This window comes from Primulina huaijiensis, chromosome 14 (assembly GCF_012295235.1).
Source record: "Primulina huaijiensis isolate GDHJ02 chromosome 14, ASM1229523v2, whole genome shotgun sequence".
NCBI lineage: Eukaryota > Viridiplantae > Streptophyta > Magnoliopsida > Lamiales > Gesneriaceae > Primulina > Primulina huaijiensis.
This window is the reverse complement of record NC_133319.1, coordinates 18556776-18577672: the sequence shown is the minus strand read 5'-3', so window position 1 is coordinate 18577672 and position 20897 is coordinate 18556776. Positions and strand designations below refer to the sequence as shown.

The 20897-nt window shown below is 34.8% G+C and overlaps 3 protein-coding genes across 3 annotated transcripts; 1 reads left to right on the top strand and 2 right to left on the bottom strand.

Annotated features, from left to right (window-relative positions):
• Window positions 1-6105: 6105 nt before the first annotated feature.
• Window positions 6106-9048, bottom strand: LOC140956873 (pollen receptor-like kinase 4). The gene is made up of 2 exons (XM_073413780.1): window positions 6961-9048; window positions 6106-6863 (listed from the first exon to the last, which is right to left on the bottom strand). The coding sequence occupies exons 1-2, from the start codon at window positions 8192-8194 to the stop codon at window positions 6184-6186; spliced, it is 1914 nt and encodes a 637-aa protein (XP_073269881.1). The 5' UTR covers window positions 8195-9048; the 3' UTR covers window positions 6106-6183.
• Window positions 9049-9890: 842 nt separating this feature from the next.
• On the bottom strand, window positions 9891-11473 carry LOC140956872 (uncharacterized). The gene has a single exon (XM_073413779.1). It carries the CDS (start codon window positions 11371-11373, stop codon window positions 10093-10095), a length of 1281 nt encoding a protein of 426 aa, XP_073269880.1. The 5' UTR covers window positions 11374-11473; the 3' UTR covers window positions 9891-10092.
• Window positions 11474-15440: 3967 nt separating this feature from the next.
• LOC140956708 (uncharacterized) lies at window positions 15441-18013 on the top strand. The gene is made up of 4 exons (XM_073413560.1): window positions 15441-15825; window positions 15920-15980; window positions 16103-16247; window positions 17591-18013. The coding sequence occupies exons 1-4, from the start codon at window positions 15588-15590 to the stop codon at window positions 17840-17842; spliced, it is 696 nt and encodes a 231-aa protein (XP_073269661.1). The 5' UTR covers window positions 15441-15587; the 3' UTR covers window positions 17843-18013.
• The last annotated feature ends 2884 nt before the right edge of the window (window positions 18014-20897 follow it).

Genomic DNA, 20897 nt, shown 5'->3' with positions numbered 1-20897 from the left:
TCCATTTTATCCAATCCTGCCGATTTTTACATTCACCAAAAGATTTTGGTTCATGATCTTCATTATCATTTATGATGTCGATTGCCACATTATAAGAAAATATATCATCAATTTCTTCTATATCTTTTCGGTTCCATATTTTTCCAGTATTAATATAATTGATAGAGATTTCATGATTCTCGTCAGTTTGTGGTTCTGACAAAACATTTTCATCATCATGTGTTTCTTCAGGAACATCATTCTCTATTTTGTGATCATTATGTGTTTCTTCAGGAACATCATTCTCTATTTTGTGATCATTGTGTTTCTCTATGAATTTTCTTTTTCGAGGATTTTTATCCTTGGAACCAACTGGCCTTCCACGCTTCAGGCGTTTAATGACATCATGACTATCTTCAATTTGTTTCTTCGGAATTTCAATTCGAGCAGGGGCATTTGCAGCATGTATATATGATTTAGTTACCCCTTTTGTGTCTGCAAATGCATCTGGTATTTGATTTGCTATTCTTTGCAAGTGCACAATTTGCTGTACATCTTTTTCACATTGTTTTGTTCTTGGATCCAGATGTAACAATGATGATACATACCATGTAATTTCTTTTTCGGTATGTTTCTGTTCTCCCCCTAACATTGGGAAGATTTCCTCATTAAAATGACAATCAGCAAAACGTGCTGTGAACACGTCGCCTGTCTGTGGTTCAAGATATCGAATGATCGATGGACTATCATAACCAATATAAATTCCAATCTTTCTTTGAGGTCCCATTTTCTTTCGTTGAGGTGGTGCAATAGGCACATACACCATACATCCAAAAATTCTCAGATGAGAAATGTCTGGTTCTTTACCAAATGCAAGCTGCAATGGGGAGTATTTATGATATGCACTTGGTCTGATGCGAATTAATGAAGCAGCATGTAAAATTGCATGTCCCCATATAGAAATAGGGAGCTTTGTTTTCATAATCATTGGTCTAGCAATCATTTGCAGACGTTTAATCAATGATTCAGCCAATCCATTTTGAGTATGTACATGAGCAACAGGATGCTCAACAATGATTCCCATAGACATACAATAATCATTGAAAGTCTGGGAAGTAAATTCACCAGCATTATCAAGTCTAATTTTCTTGATTGTATAATCGGGAAATTGATTCCTCAATTTTATTATTTGAGCAAGTAATCTTGCAAATGCAACATTTCGAGTTGACAATAAACATACATGTGACCATCTGCTGGAGGCATCAATCAATACCATAAAGTATCTGAATGGTCCACATGGTGGATGGATTGGTCCACAAATATCACCCTGAATACGTTCAAGAAACATTGGTGATTCAGTTTGGATTTTGGCTGGTGATGGTCTTATAATAAGTTTTCCAAGAGAACATGCTTTACATTGAAACTTATTATTCTGAAAGATCTTCTGGTCTTTCAATGGATGACCATGTGTATTTTCTATAATTCTTCGCATCATTGTTGAACCAGGATGTCCTAATCGATCATGCCAATTGGTTAATATTGAAGAATTATCAATTACCATGTTTGATTCAATGGGACGTATATGTGTATAATGCAATCCAGTAGGGAGCATTGGTAGTTTTTCAATCACATATTTCTTTCCTGATTTATATGTGGTAAGACACATATATTTCTCATTCCCTTCATTCATTGTTTGAGTATCATACCCATGGGAATATATATCATTAAAACTCAACAAATTTCTTTTCGATTGTGGTGAATATAAAGCATCATTGATCAAAAATTTTGTACCATTAGGTAACAAAAATTGTGCTTTACCACATCCTTTAATCAAGTCTACAGGACCTGATATTGTATTCACCGTTGTTTTTGTTGGTTTTAGTTCCAAGAAATATCTTTTATCTCGGAGGATAGTGTGCGTTGTACCACTATCGGGTATGCAAACTTCAGCTTTGCTCATAGCATTTTCCATATTTGAACTTCAAAAAATATGCAATGAAAAAAAATTAATGACAATACATATTTAAATATAACACATATCATAATTGTACAATAAAACATTATCATATAAATACATGAAAAATAAATTATTGTACATTTATATTCTACCACTATATTGTTCATTTTCAGAGAAATCATTGAGAAAATCTGCAGCATCAATATTGTTCATTTCTATCCCACCAACATATTGATCATTTCCAGAGAAATCATTCATAAAATCAGCAGCATCAAAATGAGTTGAATCACTCAAACGGTCACTTCGCTCAGTGAAGTTGGTCTCCTTTTCTTTCCCCTTTATCGATTCTTTATAAAGTTTGCAAAGATGCTCAGGGGCTCGACAAATACGAGACCAATGTCCTGGAGTACCGCATCTGAAACAAGAACTTTCAAATCTTTTCGAGTGATTTTCATTAACACTCATGTTTTCTTGATGCCTTTTCTGTGGATGGTTTGGGACGTTATTTTGAGATGAGTTATAGAAATAACTATCTCGATTATTTTCAAAACCACGGCCGCGTCCACGACCACGACCACTTCCTCGTCCACGTCCACGTCCACGACCTCGACCTCGACCTCGACCAAAACCTTGTCTTTGAATTTGATTTTGGTTTCCAGGTTTAAATTCATTTTTACTTACAGCATTTACTTCTGGAAATGCTGTTGATCCAGTGGGTCGGGACTGATGATTTCTCATTAATAGCTCGTTGTTCTTTTCCGCCACAAGAAGACAGGCGATGAGTTCAGAATATCTCGCAAATCCACGCACTCTATATTGTTGCTGTAGTGTTATATTTGATGCGTGAAACGTGGAAAATGTTTTTTCAAGCATTTCCGATTCTGTAACCTCATGTCCACAAAATTTTAACTGCGAGATTATTCTATACATCGCTGAATTGTAATCACTGACTTTTTTAAAGTCTTGGAATCTTAACATATTCCATTCATCACGGGCGGTCGGAAGTATAACTTCCCTTATATGTTCAAATCTCTCTTTTAATCCTTTCCACAGAGCCATGGGATCTTTTTCGATGAGATATTCACATTTTAAACCTTCATCAAGGTGTCGTCGTAAAAATATTATAGCTTTTGCTTTTTCTTGTGATGAAGATATACCATTTTCTTTAATGGTCTCGCTTAGACCCAATGACTCAAGATGCATTTCTACATCAAGAGTCCATGGCATATAGTTTTTCCCAGTAATATCAAGAGCGATGAATTCGAGCTTTGCCAAGTTTGCCATGGTGGTACTAAAAATTACGATGCATTTTATTAGTTAATGAATATTGCAATACAAAGTAATGGATAAACAACAAGTACAAGTATTCGTAAAAATAAAGAAAACACACGAGGAGGATATTCTCCGATAAATACAAGACTGGTGAGTATGATAACCAAAATAATTAAAAATAACCTCGTGAAAGCCATCTTCTTTTTTTCTTCGAAAATTTGATGAAGAATAATTTTTAGAGAAGAAGAGAAAGTTGGAGTGATTGAATGTATTTGTGAGATTGTATTTATAGAGCAAAAACTAGCCGTTTTGTTACCGTTTATTACCGTTGGTGTATAAGAAAATAAATGTATGTATTTGTATAATTTTATGGTAATAATATGGTGTATATAATATTAGTCATATTTAAATAATTATGTATATCATATCACATTATTATAATTAGGTGTCATAAGTTATTTTTTTTAAAAAACCTTATAGGCTTTTATACTTGTCGTATCCCTTACCGGGAGTGTGGGATGTCGTCTTAACATCCTCCCAGGATTTATAACAAGTTTTTGAAAAAATTATTTTTATTATTTCTAACAATAACATTATATTATATATTACATATATAAACAATAAATAAATAACAGTAAAATAAATATTATTACTTTTGTTACCTTTTTCTTCTGTTCGGAGCTTGGAAAAATATGGAGGACTTTTAGAGCTTCGTGCTGATAACGTGTTGTGAAAAAGTAAAAATTTACGGTAAAAAATAAAAATCTCAAACTCTCAAAATTATCACACTACACACTTTATAATATTTTTCTCTCAACTCAATTGTGATTTTCTTCACAAATGAGAGATCTATTTATAGAAAATTTTTACAAATAATCCAAAAATAAAATACATCATTACATACATCATCACACACTAATTTTCAATATTCAACACCTAATTTTACCTAATTTTTAACATTCAACATTCACATTTTCAACACAAATATTTTTCACATTTTTAAATAATTTTTCAACAGTAATCAATATATATATATATTATATAAATTTGTGAAAAATTCATCGACACATCATTGAATTAAAATTCAGTATCTCACTACAATTTTTAAGATTTAATACCTGAAGATGATATAATTTTAGTTTTAATTCTCTACAAATCCAAAATTACAATTTTGCTTTTTTATTATTTAAAAAAAATATAATTTTATCCACAAAAATTACACATGTCTTCTTCATCTAAAATAAATTTTAAAAAATTTTTTATTTCTAAATTATCATGGAATAAGAATAAATATATATTTTGACATACAAAGTACTTATTATGGGGTTTCAGATATTTGATTTCGTTATTTGAATACTCCAAATGTATAATAAAATACTATATTTTTGAGTAATCACCAACAATTCGGTCATTGTTGGTCTTTTCATGAAAAATGCATTATGATAACTTATTCATGCCATTTTATTTTATTTTTTAAAAAAAACATAGTTCATCACTCATCATGAAATAAGATTAGATATTTATTTTGACATACAAAGTACTTATTTTGGAGTTCTAAATGCTTAATTTGGCTCTTTGAATACTCTAAATGTGTAAGAAAATACTTGATTTTCGAGCAATCACCATAAGTTCTGTAATTGTTAGTCTTTTCATTGAAATTGCGTTAGGATGATTTATTCATATCATCTAATTTTTGAAAAAACATAGTTTCTCACTAATTGTGTAATTAGAAAAAATACTTATTTTGACCGATAATGTACCTATTTTGGTGTTCCAAATATTTGATTTGGCTATTTGAATACTTTAAATGTGTAAGAAAATACTTGAGTTTCAAGTAATATTAAGTGACTTTTAATGGCGTCATTTGTGAAGTTAAAATGTGATACCTAAATTGGTACAAATAATATCTAATTAGAGTCTACAAATACACGATTCTACTCCCTAAACACTCATATCCAATTATTTGGGGATGTCAAAATATAGTTTGATAATGACATTAATGAATTAAAAATTTGATACCTAAATTAATACAAATAAGACATACTTTGAGTCCACATACTTGATTTTATCCTTTAAATACTCAAATTCGATTATTTGATGATGTCAAAGACACCACAACTCAACGGATTAGATGAGAGGGTTTTTGGAGGAATTAATTTTGTGCAAAATCAATACAAGTTGTTTTGTGACATTTAGAATGCAATTCATCTTGGAAAGAATCATTCAATGCATTCAAAATCTAAGCATATTGATGTTCGCTATCATTTGATACATGAAGTATTGGATAAGAAGTTGTAAAAGCTCGAGAAGATTCACACAGATGAAAACGAATATGATATGATGACCAAGACATTTCTGAAATGGAAGTTGGAATGTTGTAGAACTGTTACATGGCTGATTGAATTCACAAAATGTGCTTGAATGAGAGAATTTGCAAACAAGTCAAGCCAACAAATTTGAATTCAAAGCACGTTATTTTTGACAAATAACTAACACGTGTTTTTTGTTAGTAAAAAATGGTGGATTTAATTACGTAAACAATTATGTTTTAATTTTTGTTTTCTTCTATAAACTTCACCTATAAATATCAATTATTCTCCATTTCAAAATCATACCAAAATACAAAATAATCTCATCTATAATCATAAGTGTAGAAATAGACCTTGGACAAGATGAGAAAGTGGAGAATTGTGAGAAAATTATCAATGCTTCAATAAATATTCACAAAACGAAGGAAAAAAACTTATCTTTTTTAAATTGGAAATTATAATTGTTTCTTCGAAGAGAAAAAGAAAGATGATTTTCTTAATATAAAATTTATTCATACCAAACATTTACGATAATAAAATAGAAATATGTAATTATAATGTTTCAACCACAACATGAGATTTCCTTATTGTTTCCAAAAGACAAAACAAAACTATTATTACAAACTTTTAAATAAAAATAAAAAATTAAAACAAATTAAAAATATATTATCTCCGATCGTCTTCAGATACTTGCGACGGAGGCAACGAGTAGGAATCATCCGTCAGGGACCTCTCCAACGACGAGTACGAGTACTCCTCGTCCGATTCTCCGGCCACCTTGATCTTTTCCACCTCCGCCGCCACCTGACCGATATCCGGCCGCTTCTCCGGTGACTTTTCGCAGCATCTAATCGCTATCCGCATCAGCTTCAGCATCCCCTGGTTCGCCCCTCTCTGCACAGCGATCTCAGCATCGAAAATCTCGGCCGTCCATTCCTCGCGCACGGCGCGATGGACCCACGCGCAGATGTCCACGCCGTCGATTCCCGGAGCGGCACAATGTGCCGGAACCCTCCCAGTGAGAAGCTCGAGGAGCAGACTGCCGTAGCTCCAGACGTCGGATTTCTTGGATACTCTTTTGTGGGATAGGTACTCGGGGCATTTGTAGGCGACCATACGCTGTGCGGCGATCGGTAGTGCGATCAGGGAGGTGAGGCCGTAGTCGGAGACAAGGATCTCGTCGTTTTCGTTGAGGAGAACGTTGGTGGATTTCAGGTTACCGTGAGGAACCGTTGTCTGCGATCTGGTGTTCTGGTGCAGGTACTCAAGAACTCTAGCAACGCCGCGCGCGACTGCAAGTCTTGAACTCCACCCGAATGGGACTCGGTCGCGGGATCCTCTTCCTCCTGTAGATAATTTCAGTTGGAAGAAAAATTGAACTTTTTTCCAACCCCATCATATTGTGGTCACTAATGAAGACTAGTTTGGATTGAAATCACATACCATGGAGGCGATTGTAGACGTTCCCATTTGCTGCAAATCTGTATAGAAACAGCTTCTCATCCTTGGAATGGTAATAAGCTAGAGGCGGCAACAAATTTGGGTGTTTCTGATCCGAGATTGCTTTCACTTGTCTGACAAATTCTTCACTGCTCAAAGGTTTCAAATCCCTTAACCTTTTAACAACTACGGCTTCCCCAATTTCAAGATTGGCTTTATAACAATTCCCAAAGTTTCCTCTTCCTAATCCTTCTGCTGAAGCTTTCAGCAGATCATCAAGCTCGAACCTTGTCACGCCATTCTCCATGAATACTAGCTTCCCCCTGTTTCCTTCGGGTAGTTTCTTTTCCAGGGATCGGGCTATAATTGTGCTGTCGTGTTCTTCATCTTTATGAGGGTTCTTGATCTTCAGTTCTTTTTTGAGTTTCTTGTATTTCTTGTAGTATATGATGAAGAGGAACAGAAAGACTACTAGAACGATCACATCAGCCACCACTAATATGGCCACGAAATGTGAACTGTTGTCACTATTGTTGTTTGAATCTGAATTCTCACTTTTTGACTCACCAGATAGGTTGGTTCTGGTGCTGCAAAATGTTTGAGTTGGAGGGCCACACAGATTTGGATTGCCCGCGTAGGAGGAAAGGTTAAACGATTGAAGGGTTTCAGTATCCGGGATTGATCCAGAAAGATTGTTGTTAGAAACCCTAAATGTTTTTAAGGATGATTGGTTGAGACCTGGAATCGGACCTGTCAAATTGTTGTCCTGCAGCTGGAGGGATTCCAGAGAATTCAGATTCACGACAGATGGTGGGATTTCTCCAAGGAACCGATTGCCTGACAAATCGATGATTCTCAACTTCAGATTATATGAAAAATCCATTAGATTCCCGGATATGGAGTTCCCCTTGAAGCTGAGACTTGTCAGTTCAGTAAGATTGGCTAATGAATCTTTCTTGATTTCTCCTGCAAGCCACATATGTTCCAAACTTACACCGGTTATTCGACCATTGATGCACTGGACACCATACCAATATGGAGTGTCATTCATATAACACATGATGCCTGTCCAATTTCCATCAAGAAATGAGTTTTTGAATCCTTGTTTGAGTGATAAAAGAGCATCCCTCTCGTACCCAATGAAACCACCTCCAGGGCCGTCTTCTGCTATCGATTGTTCGGGTAAAATCCAGAGGGCTGCGAGGAAAAGTAAACTGAAGAAAATGGAGTCTTTCATGGTGAAAAGTTGTTCGAAATTGTGAGAAAATTGGTTGTAATGGTGATTTAGGGAGTGATATAGTGACTGGTTGTTTCGAGTGATAGCAAATATTCCTTTGGGATTCTAGGACAGCTATGAGTTCACATAGTGTAAGAAAACAAGAAAATTGGGAACATTTATGTTGTAATTTTAGGCTGAGGATACAAAGAGTTTTGCATGTACTGTTATAACGTATGTAGCCTGTCTTCTGGTAGTTTTAGTTATTTTCACCTAGTTGTTCAAAGCTGACATTAAATTTTGTTTTAAAAACTCCAAAATCATGAAATTTAAAGAACGCCAAGTATGAAACTACTGCAACTCTTTTTTGGAAAAAAAATATTATTTTCATAAAACTCAGCAAACAAAGCACTTTATCAGATAGGTGACTCAAAATCTCAATCACTCTAAAGACATGGTCTTAACAATTGATCCGAAACACAACATAGTCTAAATTCTAAAATGAACCAAATTATCATTTTGTATAAAGTGGAGGTCAACTTAGAGCTAATGAAGATGAAAATTCGGACTCCCATGCACAGAAGAAGGCAAGACAGACTGGGATTTCAACATCTTTGGACCTTGAACAAATCTCAACCTTTACGCACTAAAAACAGTGAGCCCACTAAACACGCATTTGTTGTTACAATCCTACATAGATGACATTCTTTGGTTAATATCCAAGTAAAGGAATGCATCGGAGGTCACATTCCATCTAAAAAAGGAGAAACCTTTTAGCCATTAAAAAGGAGCAACCTTTTAGCAATGGCTGTGTCTAGGAACAAGAGTCAGAATCAAACAATGCCGTTCGAGATATCATTGAATAAAATCACGACCTGTAGAATGGGGGCGGCGTGCACTAATTTCAGAGTCAACAAAATAGAGTGTTCAAGTGCCAACCACATCTAGTTTTCAATCCACTGGAATATACAGCTACTGTAATCCATAACTCAGAAGACAATCAGTTTTAGATACATCAAACTGCTCCCAAAAAAAAGGCCCATCATTTTCTATGTGGATTCCATCACCTTCATATTCCTTATCTGAATCTGCTTACCATGGTATATGATAAACAATCCATTCTAAGTTTCGGTATACTTCGCTCGGCTTTATACAGGTCCTACACATGGAATCATTCAAGACAATCGTCCAATCCATAAAAAACAAATGAAAAAGCAAGAAAGACCGGCAACACCATATCATGCTCGTTCAAGGAGGGATTAAAATAAAAGAAATCACTAGACAAGAGGAAGTATGCTGATCTTAGTTTACTATCGGGTATCTAACAAACTAAGCTACAATATTCGAAAGAAACCAAGAAGAAATCAAATTCTTAGCACCGCATAAACTTGCATAGCTTCAAGAAGCGTTCATTCAACGTAAAACAACAATAAGAAACTATGCACACGGAACTTCGATTAAGAAAACTTATAAAGAAAAGCAACTTTTGTTCAAATAAACTAAGACAGATCATATTAATAGTTGTTCATAATCTTACATCACTTCGCAGACATCTATCACTTCAAGTTGATCAATTCAAAGTCATATACTGAAACCAAGAACAAATCAAATTATCAGCACTTCATAAACTTCCACAGCTTCAAGAAACATCCATCGCTTCAACTTAAAACAGCAAGAAGACACGATCCATAAGTAATTTCAATCAAGAAAACATATATATAAAAAAAAACTTTCTTTCAAATAAAGTAATACAGATCATATTGATAATTGCTGGTAATCTTACACAACTTCGCGGGTGTCATCACTTCAAGTTGATAAATTTCGAAGTACAAATGGTAACTCCTATTTATAACTACAATCATAAGCTACAACAGAACCACACATTCTCGCAAAAAGAGCCAGACACGAGAATATCATCATCACTTTGAAACTAAAAGTATCTCCGGCTTCTTAGCCTTACTGGGTGTGTTGGCATTCGAACTGGTAGAATTCGCCACAGCGGCCGCTGCAGTTGCTGCCTTGGCTGCCTCGCGTGCCCTCTTATCAAGCTGAATCAAACTCCGAGTAGCCAAAATTGCTTGCGGAACCAACTCATGAGAAGCTCTAGCATAGAACCGCCGAACCGCCGCTGATGCAGAATCCTTCACCTCGTCCACATTCAGTGGCCCCAACAGACAGTGCCCCAGGATCCTCAAAATTGGTTGCAACAACTCCCAGGGCAGTGGAATTCTCGCATCCATTTCCGCGAATTCGGCTGCAATGCCGTCCTTAATAACTAAATCTCTGACTCTTCCGGTCATTTTTTCCATCTCATTGGTCTCTTCCTTAATATCACTCCCAAACCCATCATCATATTCACTCCCCCCATTATTTTCTACAATACTTTCAGGTTTTCTGTCGAATTCCGAGGTACAAGGGCAATCATTCCCAGCCCAAACAGTCGCGAATTTACAGAAATCCACCTTTGACCAACTGGGCATCTGCGAGATCTGCTGGTAATAACAATCAAGAGCAACACCAACAATGCAGGCACGCTTAGTCGATTTAACCGCGATCTGCGGTTCCAAAGGAGGGGACAGGACCCCAATCAAAGGCTGACTTGACTTCGAATTCGAGTTCGAAGATTTAACGGGATTGCGAGGGGAGTGATACAGGGTAGGCTGAGACAGATCGGGAATGGAAACAGTTAAAGGCTTGCCGTTACGTGCTTTGGTTTCAGATGAATAAAGGGCTAAAAGTACGGCCTCGAAGCCGGAGAGAGACACTAAATTATCGGAGATGGGGTGGTGGATGCGGTGAAGGTAGACGGAAGAGATAAGAGGGAGGTACGAGAGGACAACGAGACGAAGATCGGGGTCGCCGGAGAGGTATGTATCGTAGAGCCAGTGGCAGAGGGGGTCGTCACCGGATCCGGAAGAGGGGGAGGAGAGAGCGGCGGAAACGGAGGAGTAGGCCGCAGCGGAGAGGAGGAGAGATCTAGCCGGGCGGTCGGTGTCAGCGAGGGAGGAGAGGTGATCGTCGGAGTCAGAAGGTAGAAGGGAGGCGAGAAGTTGGATGCGGGAGCGGGCTTTGGAGATGGATTCCCACCAAGAGTGCATAGGGTCGGAGGAGTGGCCGTTCTGGGCTACGGGGTTGGCGTTGTGGTGATCGGCGGAAGAGGCGGAGGAGGAGGGGCTGGCACCGGGGAGGTGGAAGTCCATGACGGTGGAGGGAGACAACGGCGTCAGGCTCCTCCGGTGGCTCTTAATTGGCACGAGTTTGGTCGTGCTTCTGAAGTGAAATCGGAATTTATTTCTATATCCTTGGTTATTGGATAAAACTATTTTTTCTATAAACTACATTAATTTTTTATTCTATTTGTAAAAATTCGAAATTGTATAATTAAAATTTTAAGATTTTCAATCATCACATTTATATTTTGAGAAGGTCTCTTGTTAGACGATTTCACGAATCTTTATCTATGATACTGATGTAAGGCCCGGGGCCGAAGAGGGCGGGGGTGATCGCCGGTGCCATGAGGTTGCACGGACAATGAGCGGCTCCTGGCAGGCTTCTAGGCGGAGGGAACATGAATGAGCTGATCTTACACCGGAAGGAGAGGGATTCCGAGACTGTTTAATGTAATGGACTGTACAGTTGAAGAGGGCTTAAAAGATTTGATATGTGCTACTCATACCACGAAGGTGCATCTTCTTTTCGGTAGCTCATCACATAAGAACTCTAAAGTTAAGCATGCTTGACTTGGGGCAATTCTGGGATGGGTGACCTCCTGGAAATTTTCCTAGGGTGCGTGTGAGTGAGGACATAAGCACGCTGAAAAGACTCGTCTTGGAACAGTGAGGACAATCGTCGAATCTGGGGCTTTATTACGTCTCACATAAGTTTTTGACTTATATTTTTATTTCAAAATTTCGTTTAACAATTTGATTCCAAAATAAATAAATGTTTATATATATGTTTAAAAATATGATGAAATCTACAAACAAAATATGACGAAAGTGGCAAGAAGCGTGAATATGATCGTTTCAATTTCAGAAACTTTACTAATAATCATATTCTTGTATCTAACGTTTTTATCATTTTTGGAGGTCATAAATACAACTTGAAGATCAAATACACGCTTTTGAAAGGGATTCAAAGCAGAGACAATCTACATAGAGAAATTAGCTGGGATGAGAACAAACTCAAGTGTGAGGATACATTTCAGATATACGTACATTGTGAAGGATTAAATTCTAACACACAATCACTCATACATATACATGAGAGTTTAGTTTCAAAGTTTAGATGAGTGAGTCTTCACAAAAATACATTAAATATTGTGTTTGTAGTTTTAGCATAATAGGCGTTGAACATTATTTGGATTGTGAGGTTGCGAACTACAATCAAGTGTGCTAGAAGTTTCAATTAGGCAAGAGATAAGTCTTAAGTTGAAATTAGTTTGTACAAGAGTTGTATAAATCAAAGTCTTCTAGTGATAAATTTCTGGATGGAAGAAGGGGTGAATTGTTGAAGCATTTTATGCGTTTTTCAAATACTAAAATATTACATATCAAATGGTTGATAAAATGCTTCAACCAAAACGTTTTTACATATTCAACTTACACATCTTTTACAAAGTATTTAATTGGTTTTTAGACGGATTATTTTGATTTCTTTCCGCTTGGTTATAAAACCCTACTCTATTTAATTTCTCGGTGTTCAATATTTCAAAAATCGAGCTATTGTAACTAAATGATTATCCCTCAATCGATCTTATTAATCGGTATCAAAGCAGGTTGTTTTTAAAAGAACATTTGAAACTGGTTTTTATCTCTAAAATTCGAAATTTTAGAATTTTCCTAACATATATGTGCATAGTTGAATTTTCGAGCAGCTTGAAGCAATCTTAGGGAAAATGAGATAACTCTTTTAGAGTGTCCAAATAACAAACTACGTTTTGCATTGCAAACTAGACTCATAGAAGATTGTAGCAGCATAAAAGTTGCAACCTGTTAATGCACGAGGAAAAGAAGTTTATTCATTAAATTCAGACCGTGTGCTGCGGTAGAAAATAAGTTATGGAGGATTTGGTTAGTCATTCCTCTACTTTTATCAATTTCAAACTTTCAAAATTATAAGGGTGATTTATTTTGAATCTTGAGGGGGAGATAAACTTTGTGTTGAAATTATTTTTTTTAAAAATATATCTTTTTTATTTAAAAAAAAAATATGTTAGATGAAATCATTGTTTATCTAAGTTTTATGTTAATAATAAAAAAAAGAGGGACTATTGGATTTTGGAATGCTAACAATCTTGATTTTGATGATAAATAAGCTTATTATTATGTTTCTAACATATTTACTTAAGTGTGTAGTTGTTTGTTCAAGTTGAAAGTTTTGGATGATGAAATAAAAAAATCAACACAACTTAATTTCTGGCGAATTGAAGTATTTTAATGATATCTCATTGTTCAATGATTAAAATAACCAGCCACAAAAACGGATAAAAAACCAACTCAAAATGATACTAATCATATTCAGAAATAGAATACTAAATCAGAGTTTAAGAGGACGAAAATTTTTCATTGAAATAACTGGTTATGCACTTAAATTCAGTAAAGCATAATCTCTGGCACAGCTGAGTGTTTCGAGCATATATATCTTAAAATCAACAAATCAAGAGTTATAAACAAGAAACATGACTGCTGAAATCAGGAGTGCTGAAAACCAGTATACCTCAAAATGTAGTATAGCCCAAACCAATAGAGATGGTTTATATTCGACATTGGTAAATCACAGGAGAGATGCTATGCATTTAAATGAGCGTGTGATAACTCCTTGTGACACATTTAAAATCGTGAAATCACGACTTAAAACAAACAATATCACAAGTGGACTGAGTCGTTACACCTTGTAAAATTATGTTGGGGTGCAATAATTGCCTCAACTTGGTCGAACAATCGAAACATGATGTTTTGAGATGTTGTACTGTTTAAAATATTAGAATTGCATTATTACCAACAACTATAGATTTGGTAAAGTGGCTTGCGCTAGTTTTTACAATTTGTATCGGAACCAAGGTTACGTGTTCGATTCTAATTGATTGCAAGGAGCAGAATTATTTGGAGATGGATTTCGGGTGAAATAATTTCTCTTCTTGGTAAAACAATCAAAACGTGATGCTTGAACTATTGTACGATTGAAAAGATTAAAGTTGTACCATTACCATCAACTATAAATTTTGTAACCAAAAAAAGTGAAAAAAAACCCCTTTGTAAATTAATTTTATTTAAAACCCTATGTTTCTTAAAAATCTAGCTTGGTTTTTTTTAACAAGGGGTTAAATGTGTAGGATTATTTAACAAATGAGAATATATTAATCTATTAATATTTTAAAAATGTTTGATGTATTTTAGACTTTCACATAAAGTTGGATGCAATTAACCTCACATATTCACAATAAATTATATTTCGTGCATACACAAAACTTCAAAGATTTACATTTTAATTTTAATGAAATGCTCCATTTATTTGAAAAAGATGCACCATAGAAAATTGAAAAGGCACTTTATTTCTATACTTCTAACCATTTAAACTTAAGTAAAAGCAAATTATTATCGAGTATCTCATTGAGGAGCCATCTTTTTAGAAAAAAGAAATTGAAGACAGATGAATGCTCAACTATCCTGCATTAGGATTTATTATTTTTGGGATGCCAAAAAATGTAAAACAAAAATTAAGTCCAAGCTTTGTTAAAATATTAATAATATAGAGTAGTTAATATGTAAATAAACATTAAATATTATCTTGTAATTTATATGTTTGTTTTTTTACGATTTTATTACTTGTATTGTAATATTATATATTTCAATTTTTGACAAAATGCTTCCCATAATGATTTTATTTTTCCTTTAACACCAAACAAAGCAGAGTTCAATTAAGACAAAAATTTGTGTGATACGGTCTTACGGGTCGTATTTTGTGAGACTGATATCTTATTTGGGTCATTCATGAAAAAATATTACTTTTTATTTTGAATATCGGTAGAGTTAAATCGTCTCGCGGATAAAAATTCGTGAGACCGTCTCACAAGAGACCTATTCATCAACTAATGTTATAAAAATAAAAAAAAATGTTTTTTTTCTAATCATATAATAAGTTTATTTATTTTTATTTTTATTTTTGTTTTTGAAGACATATAATAAGATATAAATTTAATTTAAATGTAACTTTGTTTTAATGTAGGTACGTCTCTTTCTTCAATCCTAACTCTCACCCTCCAAAGCCAGCCAGCCAGCCAGCCAGTCAGCCAGCCAGCGAACTACACTACAATTGTGACCAAATCCCACCTCGTTTGTCTCGCCCCTTTCGATTTATACACCTGCATTCAACTTCCCAATCAATCTTGGCCTGCACTCGCAATCACTTGACAATGGCGTCTTCAGTTTTGTCCCAAAATCTCTTCACCACCCTCACTCCTTCGCAGTCATCAGTGTCCCGGAGAAGTACTGGAAATGCTTCGCCTTTTTCTGTTTCTGTTAAGCCATCTGCTCTTCTTTCCGGATCCCACGTCGTTTCTGCCCATTTCAAGAGGCCCCGCGAAGGTTTTATCGCCGACTGCGCTTCCTCTGGTGATATCAGCTCAGCTGATGAAACCCCAATTGAATTGAGTATGAATCTTGATCCCAGGATCTGAATTCTTGTTTTTTTTTTCTTATTTCGTGTTTCAGATGACTTAGAACGCTGGTTTTTTAATCTTTTCAGAGTACCCATCATTTCCGACGGTCATGGACATTAACCAGATTCGGGAAATTTTACCTCACCGGTTAATGAAATTTCTTAATATTTTTTTGTTACTTTGTATGGTAATTATTGCATTATTTTTTTTCATAATCTTCCCGGAAGATTTGATTTTTTATATGGTTTTTATCTTTTATTATGTTGTAGATTTCCCTTTCTGCTGGTGGATAGAGTTATTGAATACACTCCAGGTGTATCAGTTGTGGCTATCAAGAATGTGACGATAAATGATAATTTCTTTCCTGGGCATTTTCCTAAGAGGCCAATTATGCCTGGTGTGCTCATGGTTGAGGTGAGCAATCCATGTTTGTTAAACTTTTTGTTGTTAATCACACATGTTGTTCGATACTCGGGTCTATACCAAAGTTTATTTTTTACTTGATTTTATGATCATGTTTGTTCTTTCATTGTTAATGCTTTGTTTTTGGATGGTACATTTGCAATTGATGACGTGTTTGGAGGTTCTGATTCTCAATTATAATGATGTGAGGTGCTAACCTTTGTTTTTGGGTCTTTATTTCAAATTCGTTTTGAGGTAAATTATTCATATACTAGTGTCTTCCTTAGATACTAGAGTTTCTGGTGGAAAACTTGAAACAATTTGGATTGATTATCTAAGTGTTCAAGTTTGGAGGATCTATCATTGTACGAAGTAACCATAGCTCGGATTGGATTTACATTTTTTGTCTATCGTGGATTATGTAGTTTATGGCCGTGTATTGGCCAGCTTCCAGAAATACATATGGAGGCTCAAGGCAGAAGATAAAGGATTTTGAACCTGAGATTTTGGTATTGTTGGGGAGGGGTGACATTCTCTAACATGCTGTTGATTGAGGTGAAAGACAAGTGAATTTTTAAATGTTTTTAAGAATCAGCAATAGTATTTATGTGGCGGATAAGAAAGGAAATAGAAACCTCGAAAACCATGTGTTGGCCCTGAAATATATAATAATGAGGACCCAAGTTTTCTTTTTAATTTCCAAATTTAGTTTAACTATGGTCAGTTGCAGAGTCATTGTAGGGGCAAACCAAAATGATAAAAAAATTTGGGTAGTACTCTTAATTGTATATGAAATCTGTACAAATGTTAAGAAAAATTGAAGAGAAAGGGAGGATGACCTTGTCCGCCTCCCTACCTAGTGGATGGATTTTTCTGACAACTTTTTCGAAGCTAAGTTTCTTGATGGTAACCAACAGAAGAACATCGTGCTGGATTCCAAATATTTATATTACTTTTTGGTGTTTCCTCTCTGCTTCCACCCTGTCTACATTTAGTACTTATTTCATTCTGCTTGGATTTCCTCATGTATTGACTGTATCATTCCCAGGTATACCAATCTCGTTACTTGCCTTCGAACTTTATGATGAATAATTCTTGCAAACACATGATCCGAAATTCTGATTGTTATATAATTGTTTCTCTGCAATTTTGTCATGAAAAATAAATATCTTCGAAAATGAGGTTCAACGTCGTGTTTAGGCTGGTAGCTTTCTTTTATTTGTTTGACACAATCGGTAATGGTATCTGACTGCTAATCCATCTACTGTACTTTCACATGAGCACGTGTTCCCTTGGGCTTTTGTTCTCAAAGCTTGTCTTCGTACTAGAACTGATACATATTCTATTGAACTCAGGCCATGGCTCAGGTTGGTGGATTGGTTATACTGCAACCAGAAGTAGGAGGCTCGCGTGATAATTTTTTCTTTGCTGGAGTCGACAAAGTTAGATTCAGGAAGCCCGTAATTGCAGGAGACACCCTAGTTATGAGAATGAACCTCGTGAAGCTTCAGAAACGCTTTGGAATTGCGAAGATGGAAGGAAAAGCATATGTTGGAGGTGAAGTTGTTTGCGAAGGTGAATTCTTGATGGCTATGGGGAGCGGGTGACGCGGTTGTCTTTTTGGAATATCATTTTTTTTAATTAAATTTTCTCTCCCATTTTATTTTTGACATGGGTATGATTGATATATGATTATCTGTTTCTGAGTTGGAGGACCAAGTCGATCATGTCTCTTAGAGGTTAACTATTTATTAGCTTTCACTAATTGATGCTTTTGCTCCGCTGGTATCAATTAGCGTTCTATATGTTTTGCTATATGGCCTATATTCAGGCACTTTTTCATAATTAATTTTTTTAAAAAAAGATTCAAACATACAGTAAAATAAGATATATTACAAATATAATATAAGACGCCAATGCTAGTTTGCAGTGTCCGCTGTCATTTCCAGTAAAGAAGGTACAGTCTTGTTAAGCAAGTCCATTTACTAATGTGTACAATAATGTATGTCCATTTACTGATGGTTTTTCTGGAAAATGAACAATTATTTATACATGTGAATTGAATTTAAGAAAAAAACAAAAGTTCACAATAGTTGGAGCACAATTCCCGGAAATCAGCTTTATGCAATTACATGTTTTCACTTTGAACGATTCTTGGATTTTTTATTCAGGAAATTTTAAAAAAATTATAGGTCTTTGCCGTAAATTTGTAGTTCTTTCACACATTTCATAACAGTTTAAAAATTTTATATCTATCTTTTTCCAATTTCACTTTCTTTTCTTAAAAAAAAAAATTAAACACATTAGTCTATATTTCTGATTTTTCCAATATAGTTCATGTATAAAGTTGGTGTTCTCTTATATTTGGGTTGTGATGTTATTATTGGGAAAGAATAAGTGGGAATATAATATATCACATGTAAGACCGATTCGAATATTAAGATCTATTAGTTTATTGGAGCTGCTTCAAGTTTTGTGTACGAAGTTAAACATCGATCTAATGAAATTTACTATCAAATTGTCAACTTAATATTTATTAATGGAAAAAAACGTCTTGGAATGAGTAAATGTCAACATTGTTGATGAAGAAGTTTTAGAGTTTATAATGCAACGCCAAAATTTGCATATCTTACATTTGTACGTGAAATTAGAGCCAACGAACCTTGATTTTCGGGGGCATGAACATGAATAATATATTCCACACGTCGTCAAAGTTGATTTCCAAAACCAACCGAGTACTTCCACACACATGGGTTTAAATGAGCCGGATTCGTATATTCCACATGTCACTGAAGGATTAAGCAATATAAATTTGGACTATGGAAGTGGATCTTGAGATCAATATATTATAGGCTCATCCGAAGAAAATCCCACATGTTGGCCGAATACTACAACTGTTTGGGTTGAAAGTTTTGGAACAAGTTGGGATCCAATTGATCATACGGTTGATGTAATTGCTCGTTATTTAGAAGAAGAAGAAAATAATAATGATGCTTGTACAAGTGATACTGAACCAGAGATGTCATATGACGAGTCTTCAGAAGAAGAGAATAATGAAGAAGAGATAAATGATGATAGATAAGATAATCTGTTTACTTCTGCTGATGAGGGGACGTCATCAAGAAAACATGCACCATTTATGCCAATCATGTTTGAGATGCCATCATTTTTTGATAAAGTATTTGGGGAAGAGGTTCCTGATTCTATTGGTTTACTTGCTGATTAGCGATCTAGCTTTTATAATCCAGACAAAGGAGAGCTGTAAACATGATTTTTAAGGATAAAATGATTTGATCGCATCTGTGAAATATAACTCGGTTAGAGTTTTCATACGTGAGTATGGCGTTGTTGAGAGCACAAGTACTTAGTGGAAACTGTAGTGAAAAAACACATCATCTACTATTAGGTGTCGATGTGGTCTTCGAGCTTATTTGATGTCGAAGACAAGTTATTGGAAAATAAAAATGTATCTCTACCAATGTCTGTATAGATCATCGTAACCTGATTAGTGAGATGGTGGCAAATAACTGTTGGGAATTGTACGATGTGATCATGCGTTCGAGATTAAGTATATAATCGAGCAAGTGAAAGATAAATTTGAAAATGCAATCTCTTATACGAAGGCATGACAAAGTTTGCAACACGCGATGTAGATTGTTTATGGTACATGAGACAAATCCGTGCAATTACTTCCAAAATATATGAGTGCTCTGTCTAAATATAATTCAGGAACAATTGAGGAGTGGAACCATCTGAGATCGAACAACTAAGCGATAAAAATATTGAACTATGTTTTTTGGGCTTTCAAGTCATGCATAGATGAGTTTCGACGCGTTTCGAAACTGCAGAAAAATCATTAGTGTCGATGATACACATATGTACACAAAATATAAACAAAATTTTGATCGTTGTCACCTTGGATGTGAATAATCAAGTTCTACCACTAGCTTTCTCCATCGTGTATGAAGAGATCTCCAACATGTTCTTTGTGGTGAAAACAGTGTGTGTCTAATTTCTGACAGGTATAAGAGAATTGTGCGAGCTGTTGAAAATCTAACATATTTCTGACTTCCACATAGTGTGCATCGTTTTTGTTTGAGACATGTATGCTCAAATTTTAATGTAAGTTCAAAGATGTGCATTTGAAAGATTTATGCTGGAAACGGGTAAGCAAAACCAAATTTCTTTCAATTGAATTGACAATGGAGGCAATCAAAGACAAGAACATTTTTGCTCACATGTATTTGATAGGAATTTCTAAGGAGAATTCCTTATTTTCATTAATTAAAATTTCCATGTTTATTATATCATGTATTAATCAACTCTTGATAATGCATGATATATTTATATATACATATATATATATATTAATGCATCTATATATGCACATATACTATCTGCATAGACATATTATTTAAAATTAAATAGTCATTATTTAATTTCCTGGATTAACTTATTAGTTAACCAATTCAAGACCTCTCTAGAATATTTTATGAAAATTTTGTATATATTAATAGTCATTACTACTGATATTATTATTTAATTAGTAAATTCTAAATTCACTAAATAAATATTTGTGAACTCATTATAATTTCGATCGACGATCTGATAGCGCCAAATAATAAAAATTAAAAATTTCGTTGATCAAAATTTTCACTAATA